This window comes from Aegilops tauschii, chromosome 4, assembly GCF_002575655.3.
Source record: "Aegilops tauschii subsp. strangulata cultivar AL8/78 chromosome 4, Aet v6.0, whole genome shotgun sequence".
NCBI classification, from domain to species: domain Eukaryota; kingdom Viridiplantae; phylum Streptophyta; class Magnoliopsida; order Poales; family Poaceae; genus Aegilops; species Aegilops tauschii.
The window spans coordinates 487,202,055-487,220,020 of record NC_053038.3 but is presented as its reverse complement, the minus strand read 5'-3'; the positions used below and the strand labels follow the sequence as shown (position 1 = coordinate 487,220,020).

General features: G+C 45.6%; 2 protein-coding genes across 2 annotated transcripts; one reads left to right on the top strand and one right to left on the bottom strand.

Annotated features, from left to right (window-relative positions):
• Window positions 1-474: 474 nt before the first annotated feature.
• Window positions 475-10,398, top strand: LOC109738151 (uncharacterized). The gene is made up of 8 exons (XM_020297248.1): window positions 475-861; window positions 3,400-3,486; window positions 3,557-4,492; window positions 5,214-5,315; window positions 5,473-5,523; window positions 8,795-8,799; window positions 10,019-10,253; window positions 10,333-10,398. The coding sequence occupies exons 1-8, from the start codon at window positions 475-477 to the stop codon at window positions 10,396-10,398; spliced, it is 1,869 nt and encodes a 622-aa protein (XP_020152837.1).
• Window positions 7,584-8,153, bottom strand: LOC141021432 (putative ripening-related protein 5). Its single transcript, XM_073497290.1, has one exon. It carries the CDS (start codon window positions 8,151-8,153, stop codon window positions 7,584-7,586), a length of 570 nt encoding a protein of 189 aa, XP_073353391.1.
• Window positions 10,399-17,966: the final 7,568 nt, after the last annotated feature.

The window sequence follows — 17,966 nt, the reverse complement described above, 5'->3', positions numbered from 1 at the left end:
ATATATCACCTCCTTCTGCTTCCGGTAGGAGGCGTGCTGGTGAAAGAACGACACCATTGTATATCGGTCATGTATTGCAGCTGTTCCATGCCCAATTTTGTTTTGAGCAAAGTAAACAAAAATATGTGTTGCAGGTGTTTTTTTTTCTTTTGAGAAATTGTATGTTTTTTTTTAGTAACGAGAAATTGTACTGGAGCCAATGATAACCGGGCTGGGCAATGTTTTCCCACCGGCCCGGCCCACGTCGCTTTTACGAAACGGCTCGTAGGGGGTTGGAAGTCAAATTTCAAAAAAAGTGAACCGCCCATACGCACAGCAGAGCAGAGGTGCCCGCAACCGCAATCGACGCCGAATTCACCGGCGGTAGAAGCGAGCGCCACCGATCGAGCCAAGATCTGCTGCATTTCTACGCGCGATCCCATAAAGTCCGTTTCTTGGCAGCGGCAGCCTCTGGGGTCCGGGATTCGTACGTCCATGGCGGGATACTGTGGCCTCCTTCACGGCTTCCTGGTTTCTCGGAGGCCTGCGCCTGGTCCAGCCAAGGATTCTGTGGGCGGAAGGACGGGTCCCGCGGCGCCGGACGTTGTGGAGATCAGCTCCGATGAGGAGGAGGAGGAGGAGGACGGATCTCCCCCCGTGGCCAGGAAGCTGCGTTTTGACGATGCAGCTGATGGCGGGGTCTGCGATCTCGTGGTGAAGAAGGGCGAGTCCGGTGGTGCCGACGGCGTTGGCGAGGACGACGGCGACTGCGTGGTTCTGGACGGCGACCCTTATGCGGCCGTCGCCGTTGCGGATGAGGACGGGGCTGCGGGGAACGATGGCGGCTCGGATGAGTTGCAGATAGTTGCAGAGAAAGGCCAGGTAATTCGATCCATGACACTGCATTCATTCTGTGTGTGCCATGGAACAGAAGCACCTTGCGAAAATTGGAGACTACGTATGGAGATGATATGTTTTTGCACTGTGCCATAGACTACGTAACGTATCGGACCTGATCTGATCGGACATCTACGTGTGCATGACTTAACTTCAGAATCGAGTTGCAAACGTCGTATAGACTTTAGAGATGATATATTAATTTTAACATTCTGTGTTCATTTAATGACGCCCCCAAAAATATGCGCGGAACTAAATCAGGGATCAAAATAAAAGCCATCAAGGCCTTGCAGATTTCCGGATGTAGGCCCAAAAAGAATGACAGGTAGACAAGGGATTAGTCTGCAGAAAATTGCATATAAGGGGTTTTCTCTAATCAAGAAGCTTTTGGGTAAAAGCTGTACCAGGCCTAATACTATTTTTCTTCTCATCTAAGCCCTCTCAAAAAAATTCCTTCACACATTTTCCCAAGGCTAGGGGGCCACAGCCCCCCCCCCCCCCCCCCCCCCACACACACACACACCAAGCATGCATAGCTCCGACACTGCCTGCAGTGTCATTCATTTGTTATTTACATTGACAGGTAGTTTTTTTTTTAGAACGAAGGCTCAAGAAGAGTCCGGCTTTGAATTAACAAAGCCATCAACCGGCCAGGAGTACAAGAACAAGAACACCACACAACATCGGCCAAACGATACAAGGGGGCTGCAAGAACAGCTTACAACGCTACACCTACAACCAGCAAACAGAAGATTAACTATGAAGAACTGCTAGTTGAGGATAAGCCCACTACAGCAAGGCACCAATATGACTACGAGTGCAGCCTCGAGGATCAGCACCGGCAGAGGAATCGAAGACAGGACTGGAAACCAGCAGAGGAGATGACCCAACACCTGCCCTCTCTAACATCGAAGGGGATCCCTTCCCCTCGCCTAGGCTCGAAGGCGCCGCACCGTCGAATGAAGAGACGCTCACCCGAGAGCTTGAGCAAAGGTTGGTCTCGAGACTGGGCCCGCCACGGAGCACGACCACAAGTTGGAGCACACACACAACAACAACACCGCAGACACCGAAGGCGGCCAATCGTAGAGGGTAAGCCGCCGGAAGAGTTGCCGAAGTGAAGGAGCTACCGAGCCACAGAGACTCGATAGACACCAGCCGCCCACCTACAAGCTGCTGCACGCAACCCCAAAGCACCAATCTTTCCCAGGCGGCGCCTCCAAGGAGGACACGACACACCTGGCGCCGCCGCCGCCCATCCAGCAGGGATTCGAGCTTTCGCCCGGGAACATTGGCCATGGTGTGGAGGGGAGCCCACAACGGCGACTCCAGGGAGTAGAACGACGTCAAAAGGCGCCGCCGCCGCCGTGCTGGAAAAGACCAAACAGGGGTTCCCCCCGGGCTCAACCCACACCACCAGTTTGGGGCGCACCCCGCCGGCACCGGATCCAGCGGCCAGAGGCCCCAAATCGAACGAGCCAGCAGAGGAAGAGAGCAGAGAGGGGAGCCTGACCTTCAGATCTAGAGCGGAGGAAGGATGACCTCGCCGCCCCACAGCCGCAATCCGCCCGCTCCTCGCCACCCGAGCAGCCGAGGAAGCCGGCCCGCACCTCCCGCGCACGCCGCCAGCCGGAGACGGCACCGCCTCGCCGCCAAGGGCCGCCGCCCTGGATCCGGAGTCCTTCTCGAGAGAGAAGGGACGGAGGCCTCGCCGCCACCGTCATCGGCAGCCACACAGGCGCTGCCCGGCGACCGCCTCGGGTGACGGCAAGGGAGGGAGGGAGGATGGAGGGGGCGGCACCGGGGAAACCCTAGGCGCCCTCGAGCCGCCCTGGGGAGGGCAGCGCGAGGGAGGGGGGGGGGCATTGACAGGTAGTTACTGAGGAAGGCAAGCTATTTTGTTTCCCTCCATTTTGATATGTAGAATTGCATTTTGATCCCGCAAATACCGTACGAGCAGTGGTGTGCATACCTAGTCCTGATTTATTGGACATGTATGTGTGTTTGTCTTCAGAATCGAGTTGCAAAGGTGATTCGGAGAGCATGTGGATTTCTTTACAGAAAACAGGAGACAAAAATTTAAGAGTCTATCGTGTGTTCAGTCACTGCTGCAGAACACAACTTATGATTCCAAATAATGTGAAAGATGCATTATTCAACCTGTAACATGGTTTCTGCCCTTCCATACTTGGCCCACCTGAGTACCTGACTATTGTGCAATTATCTACTTTAGCCTATTATTTTTTATTTCTTTGTATTTGTCTTAGAGCAGGCCGCTAAGTTTTTCATTGCAAAATATAGCTTGGTTGGGCGTTCGTGGTCACTACCGATGCCATTATATATTTTTGATATTTGGGCTTGTTTCTTCTAATACAAAATAAGGCCCATTTAGATGCGCATTTCAGAAAAGGAAAAAATTGTTACATAGACGCCCATTATACATTTCTTTTATGCAGAACATGTAGTACTATTGTTTAACTGCGCTAGCATTCCTTCATTATTGGCTCTGTTTTTGCTCTGCAGGTAGCATGCCGCGACTTCCCTCACTCACGCCATTTATGTTCTACTATGCCCTTCGGCGCTACCTCCCACGAGAAGCACTGTACCATGGTGAGTTGCAAGCATTTTCACTCCCTGATCCTGCTGGCAATGCGAATTCATTGTTGTTTTCCAAATGCAGTGCTACTGCTTTGTATGCGACGCCCCAGCTCCGTGCGCTTATTGGGGTAAAGGTCTCTCGGCTGATGATCATTGTCATGCTACGGATAAGGAAACAAAATGGAAAACGATGAGGCTTGCATTCAAGTGCAAAGGGCTTCAGGCATCTCATCCAGAAAAGGAAAACCTTGTATACCCTACAATGGTGCACCCAACAGTGACATCAGTTTTCAGCCGCCTTTCACTTGCCAACCGGAGTCCTCTTCGGAATGTTGTGAACCGAAACCAAGAAGGTCATACTTCAGTTAGAGCGCCACTGAATGTACAGCGAACTGCCAGTGCACCAAGCCCTGCGACAAGAGCAAGCAATGCTCACACTGCTCAGGTTACTCACCTAGTAGAGCCGACTATCAGTGCACCAAGGCCACACCCCGCAATAAGAGCTTCAAGTGGTACAAGCAATGCTCACACCGCTCAAGTAACTCCCCCTTTAGAACCAACAGTCATTGCAGCAATGCCACACCCTGCGATAAGAGCTGGAAGAGTTACAAGCAATGCTCACACTGCTCAGATCACTCAACCCATAGATCCAACTGCCGGTGCACCAAGAGCAAACCTTGTGATAAGAGCTGCAAGAGATACACACAATGGTTACACTTCTCAAATTAGTCACCGTGTGGAGCAAACTGTCAGTGCATCAAGAGAATACGCTGCAACTGCTGCGACGAGAGCTGCAAGACATGCTAGCAATGCTCACACCGCTGAAAATACGTACCCTTCCACTGCCTTCAGCTACCTGCCAGAGCCAGACAGGCATGAAGAGGACAGGGAGTACATGACAGAGGAGGAATACGTGCGAGATGGCACAAAGTTGTATGTTGGGAACCTACCTTACAACATTGGCAACAGGGCCCTCGCGTTGAGCTTCGAGCATGCCGGCGCCGTCCTGTCCTCGAAGGTGAGACTCATCGCTCTTCATTGCCATATCTGCTCATCGATATGTGAAATCCTTTACCAGCACGAATGGGCTTATGCGCAATTGAAGCTGCTAGCAAGGTTTTGGTTATCGAATGAGGCAATTTTATCGAGGGGGACTGGTAAACGTGGTTACCACGGTTACCAAGAAATACCGAGAATATTTATTTCGAACGAATTTTATAGTTGAATTTTGAATTCAAATAAGTGAATGAACAAACATTCAAACCAGAGACCTCTCAAAACAAGAACTAGGTTGCTACCAACACGTTAGAACCAACTCTCACGGCATTAATTAGATCCTATGTACTTTACTAAAAGTCGAGTGTTTAAATTCAAAAAATTGGTATTTTTTGCTCGGTATGGGGATTTACCCAGGGGCGTGGAAATACGCCGTAACCATGGGAAATCTTGAAATTTCGACCGGTAACCAAAACCTTGGCTGCTAGAGTCAGTTGGCTAGTTTGTAATTTCTTGCAAAATATGTCTAGGTTGAATCTTACCACTCGGATTGATCACTACTCATTAAATTGCTAGGTGATCTGTTTTTATCAGTACTGCACTAGTGTCGTTTGTTTCGTCGGCACTCCTTTTTTCTTTGAGATAATTTCATCAGCATTCGGCAGAAGGATATGCATGTTTTCTTTTTGGCTCTCTGTTCTAAAACAACAGATAAATATAATATGTACTGTTGGGATTTGCAGGTCGTTTACGACAGAGAAACAGGCCAGAGCCGTGGATTTGGGTTTGTCACCATGGGTACTGTTCAGGAGGCTGAGAGGGCTGTGAGGATCTACCATGGCTATGTGAGTATATTTTGCAACTTGATGAGGCTTGTTTATTTGTATTTCCCGAAATTCAATTCGTTTCTTTTGGTTGTCATGGTTAATTCATATGAGATGTAGCTTGTGGTAAAGAATGTAGAATTCTCATGCTTTTCTGATTGGCCTTCAATGTGGGCAGGAAGTGTACGGCAGACGTCTGATTGTGCGCAAGGCAGCTCCTAGAGGCGCCGCCCCCAGCGACAAGAGTCATACCAGCAGGAAGGGGATGAGGATTATACGTCTGAGTACGACGACGAGCTGCTCGAGGAAGCCAAGGTGTCACTGGTAGAAAAAAGGCCTTTAGTCCCGATTCGCAAAGGCCTTTAGTCCCGGCTGTGCAACCAGGACTAAATATGCGCGACTAAAGACCCCCCCTTTAGTCGCGCCTCTTACGAACCGCGACTAAAGGCTTTAGTCCCGGTTCTCGTGGCTAACCGGGACTAAAGGCCTCCGCAGGTTTAAACCTGGTTTTTTTGCGAATTTTTTTAATTTTTTTTATTTTCAAATTTCTGAATTATTTTAACCTCTAATCTCTAATCACCACCCCTCATCACTGCTCAATTTATCCTCTAATCTCTAATCACCCCTCATCATTCCAAATCATCTAACTTCCCGGACGGTCACCCATCCTCTCACTACTCCAGCCTGAGCACGCTTAACTTCCGGGTTCTATTCTCCCTCGTTTCCAAGTCTGCACTTGTTGTTTTCCTGACAATAGTAGGATGTCAATTCTATTAACCCTCAGGAATTTAGCTTCAGCATGAAGTGACACATTTCACTGTTTGAGATTGAAACTATTGTTTTAAAAAACAATAATTATTTAGTGACACTAATATTTCGGCAATAATTAGTTTGACCACTGTTTGACCAGATTTGACCAAAATTTAAAAAAAACTGAAATAATTATTTAATAACACTAATATTCTAGAATAATTAGTTTGACCATTGTTTGACCACAGTTTGACCACAATTTGAATTTTTTTGAATTTTTTTGCCTCTCCAGATCTTAAAAGCCCCGTATCTTTTTTTCTGTTAGGTTTTTGAGGATTTTGAAAATGTTTAACGGGGTTCCCCCGATTAAATTCGGATGTAACTTTTCGAGTAGATGATTTTTCATATAAAAAACTTTTTCATCCGAGTTCGTATGCAAAAGTTATGCCCATTTTAAGAAATTCCAGAGAGATTTTGCAAATAAAGTCGAAATTCATATTTGTTAATTTTCCCAACAACTAGACCACATATCACATGAGAAATTTATTTTATTTTATTTTTTTGACATTTCCATCATTTTCTTTTGTTTTTTCTAAAACTGAAAAGGCGATGGGGGGGGGGGGTAGAGTTTGAAAATGAGGCCTCAAATCCCTTTAGTCGCGGTTGGCCAGACCAACCGGGGCTAAAGGTCTAACCTTTAGTCCCGGTTGGTCTGGCCAACCGCGACTAAAGGTTCGGGCCATTAGTCGCGGTTGGCCAGACCAACCGGGACTAAAGGTCTAACCTTTAATCCCGGTTGGTCTGGCCAACCGCGACTAAAGGCCTTCGGGCCAGCCTGAGGACCTTTAGTCCCGGTTGGCCAGGCCAACCGGGACTAAAGCCCCTCCCGTCCGCCAGCTGTCGACCGAGCGCGCTGGGCCCAGATAGTTGGTCGCGGGTCTCCTCCCGAACCGCGACTAAAGACCCCTTTGGTCGCGGTTCGATTATTTTGGGGACTAATGGGGGCGTATGGAAGCCTCTTTTTCTACTAGTGTGTATGTCGGGAACCTACACTACGACATTGACAGCCGGTATCTCGCCGAACTCTTCGAGTATGCCGGTATCGTTGAAGACTCCAAGGTGAGCCTTTTAGCTCTCATTATCCAATACCCATGTCTGACTCCTTAATAATCTACACACATCTACAAAATTACAAATTTTGCAATGGATGCTTGTTCTGTGTGGAGGGAAAGCTGAATCGGATATAGTATATATCTTATTATTTGGATATGCCATGCTACTTATTAATCTGTTATGGGAGTAAAGTTGTTTCTTTATACTATTTGTTCGTCAGTTTGTGCGGGTGTTGAGAGGCAGTTAGAAGATCACACACAATAACTTCTCATCGGTGCTAAACCATAGGCTGCACTGTTTATTTTATACAATCACACAATCATATGCATAATCTGAGCTCCCTATAGGATCTGTGTAACTGACAACGAAAATTATATACATGACACTGTGACCGACAAAGTGGTACGTTTAGAAAAACGAAGGTGCTCACTCGTCAGACCAGGTGATGCCCTCCATGCCGACGTTCTGGTCGAGCCCCAATGCGTTCCACACCGCCGGAGACGCGTCGACGATGTTGTTGGCACAGGGTGGCTCGTAGTTGTGGTCCTCGTCGCAGCCATACACGGAGTCGCACTCGTCCACCACCTTGGCGTACACGGAGTTGCCATTGGCACTGATCTTGATACGGTGCCCGCAACGGGCCATGTTCTTGAACCAGCCGGTGGAGAGCGCGACGACCATCTCCACGTCGCTATGGTAGGCGTTGTCACACTCCGATGGGCCACCGCCGTCCTTGCCCTTCTCGAAGCTGTTGAGCGTCAAGACGGCCTTGGTGGTCGCGGTGACCGGGGGCGAGCAGTGGTACTGCGGGTATCTCTTGCCGTCCTCACAGCAGTCCGGGTCGTTGCTCTTCTCGCAGTTGCCCGACTTTCCTGGAAGATAGCCACTTGCACGGCAGACGCCAAGACCCGGGCGGAGTGAGGACGCGATGTGGGAGGTGGAGAGCGCCGCCAGCAGGAAGATTGCGATGGTGGCTAGAGCTCTTGCGGTAGCCATCTTAGCTACTGAACACACTTGAACTGTAACCTTCTTTTTTTTGGTTGCTGCTACACTGGTTTGTTTTTGCGTGGTTAGAGAGCTGCAGGGTCGACTTTATATAGTGATCTACTCCTACTTCAGTTGTGAACACCAATTAGTTGCATGCTCTCCACGGCAAATCGTTCGTAAGTTCAGACATGAAAGTCCGTAACGTACCAAATGGTTCGATAAATAGGACGGACATATTCTGTCTCTCAGCGTGATCCATCGGAAAGACCGATGATAAAATACTGCAGAATAGGTTCAAGGAACTGAAGGAATTGATAGCAACACTTCGGCACCCTTTTCCCGATGCTTCCGATCGCGACCAACAGTATGAGCATCTGTAGCATCTTAAAATTTAGCGCAAACAGTTTTTCTTTTCCTTTTCTCTCCCATCTTTTGCTTCTGCATGCAAACTCCATTTGAACTACGTATGCACCACACATTAATTCAGAACTTGATAAAACAATACTTCAAATTCAAGTTTTTGAATTAAATATTTAAACCCGAAACACACCATTATAGTCCTAATGAAGTAATAATCCAAATAAACGTGGTAAAAGTGCATGAATCAACCGCCGTCAAGTTCCCACAAGTGCTCAACAAGATCATCTTAGAGTTGGTGATGATGTCAGTTTCAACTTTGTGTGTGTGCAGGTCATTTGCAACAGGAACACAGGCCAGAGTCGTGGGTTTGGGTTTGTCACCATGAGTTCTGTTGCGGAGGCTGAGAGGGCTGCAGAGATGTTCCATCGCTATGTAAGTATACTCTATATCTTGATGGGTCTAGTTTCTTTATATTTTCTGAATTTAATTAAGAATTAAATAGGACCTGCTAGTAACCAATCTGCTTGCAGCATGAATGAAAATGAACTACTCCCGGTTTGCATTTGCACACACACCTTTCAACCTTTCAAGCAGTACATTCCAACAATAATCTGGTACTGGTCTTCTCATTTTAAGTTCTTGTGGGTGTATGTGACCGTGCTCTCAGTTGCTGATCTGAGGAAACCTCAATCTGAAGCAAACTTAATCATCGGCCATTTTATTCTCCGAAGTTAATTTGCCACCTTATTCATCGGCATGCCATGAGATGAGAGTGTTCTTGATCCTTTCAAGTAGCTGTTGACTTGTTTTGTTGACCTTTCTAGTTTCTTTATATTTTCTTAATGAATTTAGTTAAAAGTTAAATAGGACCTGCTAGTAACCAATCTACTTGCAGTATGCATGAAAATGAGCTTCTTCTGGTTTGCATTTGCACACACACCTTGCAAATTTTCAAGCAATACATTCCTTAAGTAATGTGGTACTGGTTTTTCTCATTTTAAGTTCTTGTGGGTGTACGTGACCGTGCTCGCAGTTCCTGATCTGAGGAAAACCTTAACCTGAAGCAAACTTAATCGTCGGCCATTTTATTCTCCTAACTTAATTTACAGCCTTATTCAATCATCGGAATGCTATGAGAAGAGAGTGTTCTTGATTCTTTGAAGTAATTGTTGTTGACCTTTAAATGCCAGAGTCATGTGTAATCCACATGGTCGATGATCTAAGCTGGTGCTAAAGAACATGGAAATTGCATCTTGTCTGACTAACCTTTCTGGACAGGAAGTGTACGGCAGGCGTCTGACCGTGCATAAGGCAGCTCATAGAACTAGTGGTGCAAGGGTGGAAACTCCACGTCGATCTGTGAACGACAATGCAACTCCTGGATCAAGAGGCTTCCGAATGGACACCCCTCGCCGTCGATCAGTGAACAATGCAACTCCTAGATCAAGAGGCTTGCGAATGGACACCCCTCGCCGTCATTCCGCAAACAAGGCAGCAACACCAAGATCATCAAGGGTGGAAACTCCTCGGCGCCGATCTTGGCATCGGTTCGGAATCTACGTGGGAAATCTGCCGTGGCAGGTGGACGACTCTTGGTTGGAGGAGCTGTTCAGTGAGCACGGCGATGTGTTTGATGCAAGAATCGTGTACGAGCGCAGAGGAGGGACCTGGCGTTCGCGGGGTTTTGGTTTTGTCACGATGGCGAGGGAGGAGGAAACTTATGACGCTGTTTATGCTCTGAACAAACAGGTCAGTGTTCAAGTGTCGACTGCCAGTTTGAGTCACCATTCAGTTCAGAGATCTGGTTTTCACTTTGAATTTTGTGCAGATTCTTGAGGGACGTACCCTGCTAGTGGAGGTTGCCAAGGAGCGGCCACGGCGAGGCTTTTACTGAAGATATATGCTGGTTGTACTATAGGGCATGCATTGTGCAATCCTACAGGAACAACATAATGTTTCTGTGGAAATTTCATGGATTTTGCAGAAATATAGGGAGAAGTTCCTGAAACTTCCGTGATGTTGGACCTAATGTTGGTACAGAACGATCTTTTCTTTCACGAGTTTGGACCTAGTTTTTCATGAGGCTGGAATTTCCGGAAGTGAGAAGGAAATTTTTCCTCGTGTTAAGAATTTTGCAAGAGAAACAGAAACTTTTCCATGATGTTGGACTTAATGTTTATTGAAAATTCCTTTACAACGGCAGCCTTCCCACAAGAAATTTATAGGAATTTTAATTCCGCATGAGTTTACTGTATATTTTTTTCTCCCTTTTTCATGTGATGCTGGTTCTCTTATCTTTGCCATGATTTTCCCTCTTTGTGCCTTTTTTTAGATAAATTTGCCTATTTTGCTATTCCCTCTGTCCAAAAATATAGTGCATATTAGATTTTTATTTTCAAAATTAATCTTTGCAAATTTTTACCGGGTAAACTTGGTCCCTCGTAGAAGTATTTCTTGGTAAAACCCGGGTTTGAGCCTGTCTATGCCTAGTCCGTAAGGGTTTGTTCAGGCATGGTACATGTTGCTAGGCATGCATTAGAGCAACTCCAACGTGCCGACCCATTTTGTTCGTGCGTGTCTGTTTGGATCGAAACGGACAAAAAAATCGGCCCAACGTGTCGACCCAAATGGACGCTCGTTCGCTTTTTGTTTGCCTGCCGACCCATTCCCGACCCAAATTTGGGCCTCATTTGCGTCGGTGTGGACACGAAACGGACGCGCGCGACGCCCGCCTATTCCTCCCCCTGGCCCACCAGTACGTGGCACAACCACCCCCATTTCCTCCTCTTTCCCCAAAAAAACTCCCCGCCGCTCGCCATGGACGACGTGCCGATCCTCGATGCTGCCGCCGGCCTCGCCTCCGGCCTCACCTCTGTCGCCTCCGCCAAAGGCAAGCCTCGCGCCACCCACAAGATGGCGGCACCGCCCAAGAAGAAGCCGTTGACGGCCAAGCAGCGGGCTGTGCAATCCGCCAAGAGGAAGGATCGGAGGCACACGAAGGACTGCAAGCCCGAAGCCGCGTCCTCCGCCGCCCTAGCCGTTGTTGGGGAACGCAGTATTTCAAATTTTTTACCTACGATCACGCAAGATCTATCTATGTGCTGCATAGCAACGAGCGGGAGAGTGTGTCCATGTACCCTCGTAGACCGAAAGCGGAAGCGTTAAGTAACGCGGTTGATGTAGTCGAACGTCTTCGCGATCCAACCGATCAAGTACCGAACGCACGGCACCTCCGCGATCTGCACATGTTCAGCTCGGTGACGTCCCTTGAACTCTAGATCCAGCTAAGACCGAGGGAGAGTTCCGTCAGCACGACGGTGTGGTGACGGTGATGATGAAGTTACCGGCGCAGGGCTTCGCCTAAGCACTACAATTTTATGACTGAGGTGGAAAACTGTGGAGTGGGGCACCGCACACGGCTAAAGATCAACTTATGTGTCTATGGGGTGCCCCCTGGCCACGTATATAAAGGAGGGGAGGGAAGAGGTGGCCGGCCCAAGGGGGCGCGCCAGGTGTGGGGAATCCTACTAGGACTCCCCAGTCCAAGTAGGATTCCCCTCCTCTTTCCTATTCCTAGTAGGAGAAGGAGGGAAGGAGGAAGAGGGGAGAAGGGCCTCAAGGGGTGGCCGCGCCCCTCCCCCCCATGGGCTGGTCCGAATATAGCCTTCCAATATATCAATCTTTATGTCTCGACCATTTCGATACTCCTCGTCATGTCCGTGATCTCATCCGAGACTCCGAACAACTTTCGGTCATCAAATAACATAAACTCATACTACAAATCGTCATCGAACGTTAAGCGTGCGGACCCTACGGGTTTGGGAACTATGTAGACATGACCGAGACACATCTCCGGTCAATAACCAATAGCGGAACCTGGATGCTCATATTGTATCCTACATATTCTACGAAGATCTTTATCGGTCAAACCGCATAACAACATACGTTGTTCCCTTTGTCATCGGTATGTTACTTGCCCGAGATTCGATCGTCGGTATCATCATACCTAGTTCAATCTCGTTACCGGCAAGTCTCTTTACTCGTTCCGTAATGCATCATCCCGCAACTAACTCATTAGTCACATTGCTTGCAAGGCTTATAGTGATGTGCATTACCGAGAGGGCCCAGAGATACCTCTCCGACAATCGGAGTGACAAATCCTCATCTCGATCTATGCCAATTCAACAGACACCATCGGAGACACCTGTAGAGCATCTTTATAATCACCCAGTTACGTTGTGACGTTGCGCACACTAAGTGTTCCTCCGGTATCCAGGAGTTGCATAATCTCATAGTCATAGGAACATGTATAAGTCATGAAGAAAGCAATAGCAATAAACTAAACAATCATAGTGCTAAGCTAACGGATGGGTCTTGTCCATCACATCATTCACTAATGATGTGATCCCGTTCATCAAATGACAACTCATGTCTATGGCTAGGAAACTTAACCATCTTTGATTAACGAGCTAGTCAAGTAGAGGCACACTAGGGACACTCTGTTTGTCTATGTATTCACACATGTACTAAGTTTCCGGTTAATACAATTATAGCATGAATAATAAACATTTATCATGAAATAAGGAAATAAATAATAACTTTATTATTGCCTCTACGGCATATTTTCTTCAGTCTCCCACTTGCACTAGAGTCAATAATCTAGATCACATCAGCATGTGATTAACACCAAGAGTTCACATCACCATGTGATTAACACCCATAGTTCACATCGCCATGTGACCAACACCCAAAGGGTTTACTAGAGTCAATAATCTAGTTCACATCTCTATGTGATTAACACCCAAAGAGTACTTAGGTGTGATCATGTTTTGCTTGTGAGAGAAGTTTTAGTCTACGGGTCTGCCACATTCAGATCCGTAAGTATTTTGCAAATTTCTATGTCTATAATGCTCTGCACGGAGCTACTCTACCTAATTGCTCCCACTTTCAATATGTATCCAGATTGGGACGCAGAGTCATCTGGATCGGTGTAAAAGCTTGCATCGACGTAACTCTTTATGACGAACTCTTTGTCACCTCCATAACCGAGAAATATTTCCTTAGTCTTCTAAGGATAATTTTGACTGCTGTCCCGTGATCTACTCCTAGATCACTATTGTACTCCCTTGCCAAACTCATAGCAAGATACTCAATAGGTCTGGTACACAGCATAGCATACTTTATAGAACCTATGACTGAGGCACAGGGAATGACTTTTCATTCTCTTTCTATTTTCTGCCGTGGTCGGGTTTTGAGTCTTTACTCAACTTCACTCCTTGCAACACAGGCAAGAACTCTTTCTTTGACTGTTCCATTTTGAACTACTTCAAAATCTTGTCAAGGTATGTACTCATTGAAAATCTTATCAAGCGTCTTGATCTATCTCTATAGATCTTGATGCCCAATATGTAAGCAGCTTCACCGAAGTATTTCTTTGAAAAACTCCTTTCAAACACTCCTTTATGCTTTCCAGAAAATTCTACATCATTTCTGATCAACAATATGTCATTCACATATACTTATCAGACAGGCTGTAGTGCTCCCACTCACTTTCTTGTAAATACAGGCTTCACCGCAAGTCTGTATAAAACTATATGCTTTGATCAACTCATCAAAGCGTATATTCCAACTCCGAGATGCTTGCACCAGTCCATAAATGGATCGCTGGAGCTTGCACACTTTGTTAGCACTTTTAGGATTGAGAAAACCTTCTGGTTGCATCATGTACAACTCTTCTTTTAATAAATCCATTAAGGAATACCGTTTTGACATCCATTTGCCAGATTTCATGAAATGTGGCAATTGCTAACATGATTCGGACAGACTTTAAGCATCGATACGAGTGAGAAAATCTCATCGTAGTCAACACCTTGAACTTGTCAAAAACCTTTTTCGACAAGTCGAGCTTTGTAGATAGTAACACTACTATCAGCGTCCGTCTTCCTCTTGAAGATCCATTTATTCTCAAATGGCTTGCCGATCATCGGGCAAGTCAACCAAAGTCCACACTTTGTTCTCATACATGGATCCCATCTCAGATTTCATGGCCTCAAGCCATTTCGTGGTATCTGGGCTCATCATCGCTTCCTCATAGTCCGTAGGTTCATCATGGTCTAGTAACATGACTTCCAGAACAGGATTACAGTACCACTCTGGTGCGGAACATACTCTGGTTGACCTGCGAGGTTTGGTAGTAACTTGATCCAAAGTTTCATGATCATCATCATTAACTTGCTCACTTATTGGTGTAGGCATCACTGGAAATGATTTTTGTGATGAACTTCTTTCCAATTTGGGAGAAGGTACAATTACCTCATCAAGTTCTACTTTCCTCCCACTCACTTCTTTCGAGAGAAACTCCTTCTCTAGAAAGGATCCATTCTTAGCAACGAACATGTTGCCTTCGGATCTGTGATAGAAGGTGTCCCCAACAGTCTCCTTTGGGGATCCTATGAAGACGCATTTCTCCGATTTGGGTTCGAGCTTATTAGGTTGAAGCTTTTTCACGTAAGCATCGCAGCCCCAAACTTTAAGAAATGACAGCTTAGGTTTATTGCTAAACCATAGTTCATACGGTGTCGTCTCAACGGATTTAGATGGCGCCTTATTTAACGTGAATGTAGCTGTCTCTAATGCATAATCCCAAAACGATAGTGGTCCATATCCAATAAAGTATGGTTACGACGTTCGGACACACTATTACGCTGTGGTGTTCCAGGTGGCGTGAGTTGTGAAACTATTCCACATTTTTTTTAAATGAAGGCCAAACTCGTAACTAAAATATTTGCCTCCGCGATCAGATCGTAGAAACTTTATTTTCTTGTTACGATGATTCTCCACTTCACTCTGAAATTCTTTGAACTTTTCAGATTTATGTTTCATTAAGTAGATATACCCATATCTGCTCAAATCATCTGTGAAGGTCAGAAAATAAAGATACCCGCCGCGAGCCTTAACGCTCATCGGACCGCGTACATCGGTATGTATTATTTCCAATAAGTCAGTAGCTCGCTCCATTGTTTCGGAGAACGGAGTTTTAGTCATCTTGCCCATGAGGCATGGTTCGCAAGCATCAAATGATTCATAATCAAGTGATTTCAAAAGCCCATCAGCATGGAGTTTCTTCATGCGCTTTACACCAATATGACCTAAACGGCAGTGCACTATCATTATTAACTTTGCATATTTTGGCTTCAATATTATGAATATGTGTATCACTACGATCGAGATCCAACAAACTATTTTCATTGGGTGTATGACTATCAAAGGTTTTATTCATGTAAACATAACAACAATTATTCTCGGACTTTAAATGAATAAACGTATTGCAATAAACATGATCAAATCATATTCATGCTCAACGCAAACACCAAATAACATTTATTTAGGTTCAACACTAATCCCGAAAGTATAGGGAGTGTGCGATGATGATCATATCAACCTTGGAACCACTTCCAACACACATCATCACCTCGCCCTTAACTAGTCTCTGTTTATTTTACAACTCCTGTTTCGAGTTACTACTCTTAGCAACTGAACTAGTATCAAATACTGAGGGGTTGCTATAAACACTAGTAAAGTACACATCAATAACATGTATATCAAATATACCTTTGATCACTTTGCCATCCTTCTTATCCGCCAAATACTTAGGGCAGTTCCGCTTCCAGTGACCAGTCCCTTTGCAGTAGAAGCACTTAGTCTCAGGCTTAGGTCCAGACTTGGGCTTCTTCACTTGAGCAGCAACTTGCTTGCCGTTCTTTTTGAAGTTCCCCTTCTTCCCTTTGCCCTTTTTCTTGAAACTAGTGGTCTTGTCAACCATCAACACTTGATACTTTTCTTGATTTCTACCTTCGCCGATTTTAGCATCGCGAAGAGCTTGGGAATTGTTTATCCCTTGCATATTATAGTTCATCACGAAGTTCTAGAAACTTGGTGATAGTGACTAGAGAACTTTGTCAATTACTATCTTATCTGGAAGATTAACTCCCACTTGATTCAAGCAATTGTAGTACCCAGACAATCTGAGCACATGCTCACTGGTTGAGCTATTCTCCTCCATCTTGTAGGCAAAGTACTGTCAGAGGTCTCATACCTCTTGACACGGGCATGAGTATGAAATACCAATTTCAACTCTTGGAACATCTTATATGCTTCGTGGCGTTCAAAACATTTTTGAAGTCCTGGTTCTAAGCCGTAAAGCATGGTGCACTTAACTATCAAGTAGTCATCATACCGAGCTTGTGAAAACGTTCATAACGTCTGCATCTGCTCCTGCAATAGTTCTGTCACCTGGCGGTGCATCAAGGACATAATTTTTTCTGTGCAACAATTAGGATAATCCTCAGATCACGGATCCAATCCGCATCATTGCTACTAAAATCTTTCAACTTTATTTTTCTCTAGGAACATATCAAAAATTAAATGAGGAGCTACATCGCGAGCTATTGATCTACAACATGATTTGCAAATACTATCAGGACTAAGTTCATGATAAATTAAAGTCCAATTAATCATATTACTTAAGAACTCCCACTTAGATAGACATCCCTCTAGTCATCTAAATGATCAGTGATCCAAATCAACTAAACCATGTCCGATCATCACGTGAGATGGAGTAGTTTTCAATGGTGAACATCTCTATGTTGATCATATCTACTATATGATTCATGCTCGACCTTTCGGTCTTGATGACCCACAAGTATAGGGGATCTGTCGTAGTCCTTTCGATCAGTAAGAGTGTCGAACCCAACGAGGAGCAGAAAGAAATGATAAGCGGTTTTCAGCAAGGTATTCTCTGCAAGCACTGAAATAATAGGTAACAAATAGTTTTGTGATAGGATAATTTGTAACGAGCAACAAGTAACAAAAGTAAATAAAGTGCAGCAAGGTGGCCCAATCCTTTTTGTAGCAAAAGACAAGCCTAAACAAACTCTTATATAGAGAAAAGCGCTCCCGAGGACACATGGGAATTATTGTCAAGCTGGTTTTCATCACGTTCATATGATTCGCGTTCGGTACTTTGATAATTTGATATGTGGGTGGACCGGTGCTTGGGTGCTGCCCTTACTTGGACAAGCATCCCACTTATGATTAACCTCTATTGCAAGCATCCGCAACTACAACAAAAGTATTAAGGTAAACCTAACCATAGCATGAAACATATGGATCCAAATCAGCCCCTTACGAAGTAATGCATAAACTAGGGTTTAAGCTTCTGTCACTCTAGCAACCCATCATCTACTTATTACATCCCAATGCCTTCCTCTAGGCCCAAATAATGGTGAAGTGTCATGTAGTCGACGTTCACATAACACCACTAGAGGATCGACAACATACATCTCATCAAAATATCGAACGAATACCAAATTCACATGACTACTAATAGCAAGACTTCTCCCATGTCCTCAGGAACAAACGTAACTACTCACAAAGCATATTCATGTTCATAATCAGAGGAGT